The sequence below is a fragment of the Tuber melanosporum genome (genome assembly GCF_000151645.1).
Source record: "Tuber melanosporum whole genome shotgun sequence assembly, scaffold_5, strain Mel28".
Taxonomy (NCBI): Eukaryota; Fungi; Ascomycota; class Pezizomycetes; order Pezizales; family Tuberaceae; genus Tuber; species Tuber melanosporum.
In genome coordinates this window covers 516,128-524,660 of record NW_003299095.1, presented here as the reverse complement: position 1 = coordinate 524,660, position 8,533 = coordinate 516,128, and the positions used below count along the sequence as shown (strand labels likewise).

Sequence of the window (8,533 nt, the reverse complement as noted above, 5' to 3'; positions counted from 1 at the left end):
GTTTCACCGACCGGCCCTAGCTTACGGAAAGACGTTCTCGCTGGCGGGTGAATGGAAAACCCCATATGACAATATGCACGAACTCAGCAAAGTCTATATGTAGGTTGGAGGAAACTGTCTTTGAGCAATACGGGATGTTGGGATTACAGTGCATGTTGAGGGGCGTAAACTTCACTATCTATACATTGCTCACTTGCGCAATGATACATTTGGTAAATACACGAGCGACGAGGTGCCACCCCCCATGTTATAGTGCATTATGCTGATAGGATACAGATTGCCGCTACATGCCCTGATCCAGAATTTAATCATGATGCAAAGGAGTACTTTACGAGAACCATGCGGATATTAGAAAACTGTATTGACAATTCAGCCTCATCTGAAGTGAAAGGACAAATCGAAACCCTACGTGAGGCGTTCTCACTCGACGTCAACCGGCCTTTCGTTCTCAACCCAAATTTCCCCTTCTATCCTGGGGTCTCGGGACCTGTTGATCCGAGCATTACCCGTGCTTACACCCAAGGAGAAAGTTCAACTCTCGCAACGGGCCCAGTCAATTACCCCACTCATCCTCTATCACCGCCACATTCAGCAGGAGGTTCGGAACCAAAAGGAGAGTCACCAGCAGCCGTACAATCTTTGGTTATGTTAGCAGCGGGCCAAGGAGCACAGAACTCAACTCCGATCGTAGATACGTTGGCATGGAACCCTTCGCGATTATTCGAGTTTGTGCCCCCATTTTATGTTCTGCGGAGCTGCAATCGTGCTAACAAGTGAACCTAGCAACTGGAATGCGGCATTTGGGGTTAATGGGACGGTATCAGCTGCAATGCCACAAGCGCAGATGGCAGCTCATGAGAGCGGACTTGTGGATCCGCTAGGCGGTGGGCGCCCACCTTCATCAAGCTCTTATGTTCCTACAACTGTAGGAGTTTCGCACTCATTCGTGTCCCCCGGCATGTGGCAAGACTCTGTTGCCGCTGCCGCTGTGTTTAGCGATTCTCACAAACGACCATTCCCATTCGGTGGAGAAACCGTCTGGCATCCTTCGCCGTCCACAGATCGAGACCCCGTATCCCCGCCAACTTTGCACGCTGATGCTGGAAGGAACAGTCGTTAGTGGAGGGGGGGGTGGGAGAGGGGACATGATGGCTATGGATGATACTCAAGTATGTCATACTTGAATATCATACAGGCTTGGATCGGCGACAGGAGTTCTCCCGTTTTGATCGGTAGGGGCCACGGGGTCCGGCAAGGGCAGTTACACGGGTGGTATGAGTTAAGTTAGATCTTGTATCGCGATTTTATTTTATTTCTCTTTGATGATCGCTGAGGGCAAAGAATAATTCCCGCTCTCTTGGTGCTATTTTGGGCTGATCTCGTCCGATCCGCTTTACTGCGGGTTGGACCCACTGACTCTTTCTTGACCTTTTCTTCATATTCATTTGATATCTGGAGGCTTACCGGTATGGATCGTAGATATATTTGTATAGTTCGCCATTTTCTTTTCTTTCACTCCTCAACCCGCGTCTATCTCTTTCACTCTATACCATTTTCTTAATTCGCACCCCTTCCAAGCTTCTCTCATCATATCAATCTTTACCTTTGTTTATTTCATTTCACTTGCTAGGGACACGGTTAGGGTCAGGTTTTCTCACCATCATATTTGTTGCACTTTCCCCCACCTTCCGTTTTATTATATACCATTCGATAATATCATTATCATTTACCAATAACATTAAATCTCTTCACATTCAGCTTTGTTTTTTATATTTTTTTATATTTATATTTTTTTGGGGGGGTGGGGTGGTGAAAAAAGGAGAAGAAAAAAATCTGTCCAAATCGGCAATACCGCGATATCATGACCGAAATTGCCCATTTTTCCATCCTCCAGCACAAGTCAACACACCACCCCAGCTAGCGTGCGGTCGTAACGAAAATCCACAATACTTGGCAAGAGACGAGCTCATGAGGAACCCCCCATCCCCCTTCACAAACCAAACTTTGCGATATTATACCACATAACCCCCCCATGTTCCGTGCCGTGCATCTCACGAACCTTAATGAAACCCCACAAATATCGCGCCGCACCCCACATATCGGGCGTAATTTGTTGGTACAGTACTGTATATGCAGGCACTTCTCCGTGCCTGGTAATATTGCCCCGTGGGGCTTCGGCGTCGCTTGCCTAAATCGGCATGCACGCTCCGACCGACCGGTGTGGTGTGGCACGGGATATCACTCGGGGTGCAGCTTGCTCTAGGGTTTGGGCAGGAGTTCCGTCAGTTCCGCTCGGTGGTGTTGGCGGTGCTGGGTGATGGGTAGTGGAGGGGATGGTGCTTGGTGGCACCAAGCTATGTCTGGGCGGGGTGGAGAAATTGTCCTGGAAAAATTTGGCTGCCGACATAGTAGATAGATGGGGAAAAAATAGAACAAAAAAAAACCTGGTTCATAATTCAGGGGTAATATGATACAAAAAGTGAGTAAGTATGCAAAAAGTGACCAAAAAAAAACTCCTTTGTACCGTCTATGATTGGGAATTCATCTAAGCCTGTAAGAGTGGTAGGATGCATCAGCAATCACTCGTTCCGCTGGGAAACCACAAAAAAGTAAAGAAAAATAAAGACATACCCAAGCGCCAATGAGCGCCATGCCGAATCCCCCAGCAGCCACTGCTCCACAAGCTTGATATCTTCTCTTCCCAGTAAGAACAACATAACTCTCATCGCTGAGAAAGTCCTCCGCTAGTAACTCGACGAGGCCAGCAAACAAAAGTAGTCCACTCGAAATTGCATTCATGATTCCGACCATTAACAGACCGGTTTGAGACGCGGGGTCATATAGCTTCCGGGTTGCGAGACCGATTGCTTGCCCAATGGGAGTTGTGGTACCATATGCCAAGCACATTAACCATGGTTTCCAGGAACCGTTGTCGAATGCTTTTAGGCCCGCGATGCGGGAACCAAGTGCTAGGCCCTCGAAGGTTTCTGTGGAAGGTCTGTCAGAGATATCACGGGCATGCCCGAATATGGGGACCTACGATGAAAAGTAATAGCAATCAATAATACAACGAAATTAGACCCAGTAGCAACGCTGAGAGCCATGCCTATGGAGAGTAAGCTAAGGTGTTCACATTGTAGCGGTTTTTTTGGTGCTAGTTGTGCGTCACTCAAAGTACGTCATGGGGAGAATCATACCAATGAAAACACTATGAAACAATATACCAGCCTCCAGTAACATTACTTGCAGTAAATTTTTCTGCTGCAGTTGTGCTTCGGTTAAACGACCGCCAATATTGCCAATATTATGCCTCTGCCTGCTGCTAGAATTAGACTGAGACCGAGCCCTCCTATTTACAGTCCTAGTTTCTAGTTCATGGTTTCCCCCATCCTCAACTTCTGTATCGGATAAAGCCTTGTCATAAACCCCATCGTCATCCCGTAAGAGTTGATCAGTGTCAGCCGAAAGATCCTCCGCTGAGGAGGAAGGCATAGCATCCAGGTCTACACGGGCTCTTGCTCTCTCTATCCTTTGCAACTGAGTACCGATACTAGCACTTCGTCGGTGGCGGGGCCTCGTCGACATCATAGTGCCCTGCCCCGCCGCCACTATTCTGGGTAATACCGTACCAATCTCCTCGAGTTCTTCGGGACCTCTCCTTTCCTCAACTAGAGGTGGGGACGGAGCGAGAGGGTCATAAATGCCCCCGGGCCCAGCGTGACATCCACCCATTGCACCGCCGTTCATTGACGAGAATATCATTTCAACCGAAACAACCACAAAAACCGCTACCATGGCAATCAGACCCGCCATCGCAGGATACCCTTTGTTCCAGAAGGGTGGCAGGCATGGATCGGTCAGAGAAGTGAAAGCGGTAGGTAAGAGCTATGAGCAGTAGATAGTATGCATTAGCCTGCTGTAATAGCGAAGGTGAGTGCATTTTTCTTCTTCGATTAACTTACGTGGACAAAAGCTGTAGCAATAAGAACGCCAGTGCCAAAACTGGGGATAGGTCAACATAAGTCCAAAAGTTAGAAGTAGCTCGAAGCTAGCAAATCGGTAATGAGAAGGGGAGAAATCACTGTCTGGACAGAAATCTACAAAGTTGTCAATATGGGACTACCTAACATCAAAGAGGGCCAAGAATCGCACAGGAATTTTCGCGGGACCCGTAACTGCGGGAACCTCTTCACAATCAACGGAACCGAGCATGCTAGATTTGTGACCAATTGTTAGTTGGGGTGAGTAAACTTTTGCCCGACACCGTAACCCCGGGACCAACGCTGCAGAGGTGCTCCTATTCAAGAGCGGGGCAATAGAGTAACAAAAGGACTGTGATAAAGTTCAAAGGGCTTGAACAAACATAATATGCTTTGAAATAGCACTATAAAAAGTGCAAACACGTGTAGTGGTAGATTGTAGGTTCCATCAGATTTGCCGCCGCAGACCTTGACCCTCATTCTTAGCAGACATTTTGGCTGGGGACGAAGCAAACGCAACATACGAGGGACGATCTTGTAGTAAGCTCCGGCGCAAGGTAGGGTGGGTTTTGGTTGAATCCTTTTCGAAGTTAGTCAACTCCCCGTGAAGACGCATACTCTACACCGATCCGAGAGGGAGGTTCACCATCAAGATTCAAGGGGTTCGAATCACGGGTTGGGCAATTCATGGTGGGGTCCTGGGGGGAAATACTCTCGCCAGAAAAATGGTACAACAATTATTATGTAGTATAGAGGGTTCGGCCGGCGAGTAAGCAGAAGTGGAGGCGATCGTGAAAATCCAAGACAGGAGGGTAAGCTAAATGTGCGAGAGGAGGTTTGAGATGTTTCGATGACGGGCGCGAACTTGGAAATTCGGACCGTTGCGCGCAGCATGATAACCCTAACCTTTACCTTATGTGGCTGAGACGATCCTTACATCTGATAAGCCGGGCTTCGGTATGATAGGAAAAAATATTAATTCTAAAGGTGGTGAATCATAATGGCTTACCAAATGGCTGCGACTTTCTCAAGTAGTTTTTGCTATCGTGTTTCACATGTTTGGAATCGGTTGGGCAGGAGCATTTATCACTAATTATTTCGATACACCCCCACCGATACTGCCAAGGAAGGATTGATGCTTAAAAGCCATACATCAACGCAGGCCAGTAGATAGTGTCGCAGCCCGCTAGACATCTAAAGTTGTCCCTTTTGGGGCCCCATGGCCACCAGACTGCGCCTCTGGTTGAATTATAACGGGCAAAAGGTCGCTCCGGGGGGGTGGTTGCAGATGGCCATTAGAATGGCCATTAGGAAAGCAACATGGCCTGACCATTTTCGAGAGAAATAGCCAGATATGTGGATCAGCCAGAGTCTAATCACAGCAGGACAAAAACTCGTACAAAAACCAAAGAGTAAGAATTTGTCAAGGCCCAATCCGGGCAACTGGCTTAAAGTGTCATACCATTGATGATATTGTACAAAACGAAAAGAACAGGAGCGCCAGTGCCATCTGTGGATAGGAAGAAACGTGATCGTATTCGGTTGGGGATTAATTCATTGTATATGCCTATTGCTCCTTCTCGAGCCATGCCTAGCTTATTCGCTCCAACGCCTAGATAGATGTTAGTCTGAAGATTAGAGCACCGGATGGGGAGGGGCGGTGGTAGTACCTCTAGCATAACAACTGAGTTTCCACGGATCACCACCGTTCCGATGCGAACTTTCTCGCCTCCATCCTTCTCTTCGATAGCGTCATCGAGGACGATGTTTAGGAATACCTACAAGTTTTTATAGTCAGCACCATAGATCTCTTGGAAGGAGCGAGAGATCGTGATGGGGGTGGCCGAAGAGAGAGATCAAGCATACATCGTATCCTCTAAGGATGCCAATAACTTTGCGAGATCCATTCAATTGAACGAAGAGGCGCTTATCGAGATACTATTCGAACGTTAGTGGCCGTTCTTCGTGACACTCATTGAGATAAACGCGACTGGGGTAAAGTACCTTTTTGAGTTCGGGTTGTGCTTGGGGCATCTTGACAATATGGTAGGGGAGGATGTGTGTGTTGAGGTTGAAGTTGAGGTAGAGCGGCTTTTGTCACCAAAGGTTGTGGGGGCTTGGCAGTCTATTGTCGAAGGTTCAACAACCTAGCTGCGGTGCGTTTGTTCGGTCCTCCCAACACCCCCACAAATTACTGAAATGCGCTCCACGTTTGCTTCTCGACGTCCAAAGACGAGGGTAGTTGCACGAGATGACGAAAGTGAGGAAGAGGAGCAGACAAAAGTAGTCAAAGCTCCTCCGAAATCAACAGAGCAATCCCAAGGTTTGCATCAATCTTCCCCAAACCCTTACCACGCTAAATTCAGGAATTACAGGCAGTCTATCTCGCCCAAAAGGGAAGAAGCGTTCCAGCCTACGGTTATCCTTCGGCTCCGATGCTTCCATTGTCGATGATGAAGAAAGAGAGGTCTTTGCTCTCAGAAAGTCGACCTTAAGCCGGAAAGCGATCGAGAAAAATGCTGCCAGGAAGTCGGGCCTCTCGGCCGGAGTAATTGGCATGGAGCATCTTAATCTCACACCCAGTATTGACAGGCCTACATACTCGAAAGAACATCTGGATGAACTGCGGAGCAATACACCTACAATACCATTATCTCAACAGGCAGACTTGGAGGTTGAGGATGTGGATATGGATGTTGTTGGAGCGGATGTCCCCGAGACAAACGAGAATACAACATTGACTAAATACGGAGAATCGTCAAAACAAGAAACAATTATTCCGGATGAGGGCTTGGTCAGGGTTATGAAAGCTCGGCGAGCGGAGAAGGCAGCAAAGGCTAAAGCTGAAGATTACATTTCCCTAAACATTGGTAGTGATGGTGGGAGTGGGGAGATCCTTCTGAAGAGCAAAAAGAAGGAATCAAGGATACAACGGGCAGACGACAACCTGTACGATGAAGAGGAGCTGGTAAAATACATTGAAGACGGCGGAATAGTACTGGGTGGCAAAGCCGCGCAACGAGCGCATGATCGGAAGAGACGGGAGAACATTCGAGAGGCTATTAAAGAGGCAGAGGGTATCCATGATGATGCAATGGATATGGATTCAGATTCTCGAGATAGCTTGGTGGAAGAATGGGAAAGGGACCAAATTAGGAAAGGAGATTTCTCGAATTCCTCAGGCGGTGGGATAGCCAGGGATCTCGAAATGCTATCCAGACAGCCTCCGGATGTTACGCCATTACCCAATCTTGATGATGCGCTGCGGAGGTTGGAAGAGACACTTGCGGCTATGGAATTCAAGAAAGCGCAGACGGTTCGACAGATGGAGGCACTTCAGGCCGAGAAGCAGGAAATATCGGAGAGGGAGGCTATGGTTCAGCAAAGACTTCAGAAGGCTAGCGAAGAGTACGAGAAACTTAGTGGAGGCCTGGGAATCGGCGGGGGCGGTGGGGCTAGTGCTGTCGGCAGGGGATTGGAAAGCTTTGGGAATACCCCAATTAGGGTTGATAGGGAGACGTGATATTTCTTGAATGTTTTCATAAGGCGCTTGGGATTTATAATGCTTTTTCTGCTTTGTGATGGGAAGGGTATAGACTTAAGCTTGAATAGTCACCTGTATTTTTACTTTTCATGCCAAAAACACAATACCGTCTGCCGTTAGCATGAAATGTTAAAGGCTACAATACTTGTAGTGGTGGATCTGTCAAGTCATGAGGTAGCCTACCGGTAGACTACTCGAGCACAAGTCCCTCATTTCTCTTCAGTTGCCCGTCTTGCCCGATACGGTATTGGTATGTATGATACTGCATTCACGGGCAAGTGAGCCACACACAGGGACCCATGATAAGGCTGGGGCAAGCCCATCACCATACGTACAGTAAACAAACACACAAATGAAGACCGTATCATACTGATCGAGCCCCGGCCTCGATATGATAGCCAGCGACTCAGATCTGGTCCGTCAGTCCGGTTAAGGTTAAACCAGACCAATTCCATAACTCCAAGGCCCAAATTCAGCTAATGGTAGTACCGAGGACCTGAGGTCAATCACGGTCAACCCCCCCCCCCCCTACCGTAGGTATAGTACCGGTATGCGGGGATTTTTTTTCCAAATTGCCACTTTCCAGGAAACCCCGAGTGTCGCAAGCCGTGCACCCACCACTTCGAGATACAGTTTCCAGGCACCGTGACTCGAGGTACCGTATGACAACAGGTGAGATAACTGTACCGGTATTTCAGGGTGGATCCCGACCCCCTAGCACGATCTCGCTGATGATCACATCCCACTGCGTGCTACCGCAGACCCCATGCACCAACCGGAGACTGCTCACGATGGGCAAAAAAAAAAAATTACGGGTACGGTACTGCACTCTGGGACGCTACAATCCGAATATCGTTTTCCCCTTACATGAGTTGGTCGATACCGGTACCGTATTGTACCATATCAGTACTTTCACACGGCACTACCCCAGCAAGGCCCCCCCGTAGGGTAGGAGTGGGGGGATATCTCGAGTACAACAGATTCGGAAATTAGACTTATTCGCTCAACA

General features: G+C 48.2%; 4 protein-coding genes; 2 read left to right on the top strand and 2 right to left on the bottom strand.

Moving 5' to 3' along the window:
• GSTUM_00008737001 (uncharacterized protein) overlaps nt 1-1,843 on the top strand; it is a 4,939-nt gene extending 3,096 nt beyond the window's left edge. The window contains exons 8-10 of the mRNA XM_002840240.2: nt 32-212; nt 277-725; nt 784-1,843. Coding sequence (XP_002840286.1) covers nt 32-212; nt 277-725; nt 784-1,120 — 967 coding nt within the window. The 3' untranslated portion in view covers nt 1,121-1,843.
• A 590-nt stretch (nt 1,844-2,433) lies between these two features.
• On the bottom strand, nt 2,434-4,830 carry GSTUM_00008736001 (uncharacterized protein). XM_002840239.2 has 12 exons: nt 4,627-4,830; nt 4,505-4,560; nt 4,364-4,448; nt 4,153-4,213; nt 4,083-4,097; nt 3,963-4,002; nt 3,752-3,885; nt 3,427-3,574; nt 3,198-3,312; nt 3,041-3,106; nt 2,632-2,987; nt 2,434-2,551 (listed from the first exon to the last, which is right to left on the bottom strand). Exons 1-12 carry the CDS (start codon nt 4,667-4,669, stop codon nt 2,546-2,548), a joined length of 1,125 nt encoding a protein of 374 aa, XP_002840285.1. The 5' UTR covers nt 4,670-4,830; the 3' UTR covers nt 2,434-2,545.
• A 594-nt stretch (nt 4,831-5,424) lies between these two features.
• Nucleotides 5,425-6,014, bottom strand: GSTUM_00008735001 (uncharacterized protein; the record flags this gene model as incomplete). XM_002840238.2 has 4 exons in its annotated part: nt 5,425-5,592; nt 5,651-5,758; nt 5,847-5,918; nt 5,985-6,014. The coding sequence occupies 4 exons, from the start codon at nt 6,012-6,014 to the stop codon at nt 5,572-5,574; spliced, it is 231 nt and encodes a 76-aa protein (XP_002840284.1). The 3' UTR covers nt 5,425-5,571.
• A 165-nt stretch (nt 6,015-6,179) lies between these two features.
• Nucleotides 6,180-7,503, top strand: GSTUM_00008734001 (uncharacterized protein; the record flags this gene model as incomplete). The annotated part of the gene is made up of 2 exons (XM_002840237.1): nt 6,180-6,303; nt 6,356-7,503. 2 exons carry the CDS (start codon nt 6,180-6,182, stop codon nt 7,501-7,503), a joined length of 1,272 nt encoding a protein of 423 aa, XP_002840283.1.
• Nucleotides 7,504-8,533: the final 1,030 nt, after the last annotated feature.

Bases quoted from the DNA above. Each gene is read 5' to 3' on its own strand.
- GSTUM_00008736001 (XM_002840239.2), bottom strand. From the start codon at position 4,669: ATGAATTGCCCAACCCGTGATTCGAACCCCTTGAATCTTGATG. The intron at 4,214-4,363 runs GTTTGTTCAAGC...TCACAAATCTAG, and splicing joins GCTATTTCAAAGCATATTAT to CATGCTCGGTTCCGTTGATT. The intron at 2,988-3,040 runs GTAGGTCCCCAT...GACCTTCCACAG, and splicing joins GATTGCTATTACTTTTCATC to AAACCTTCGAGGGCCTAGCA.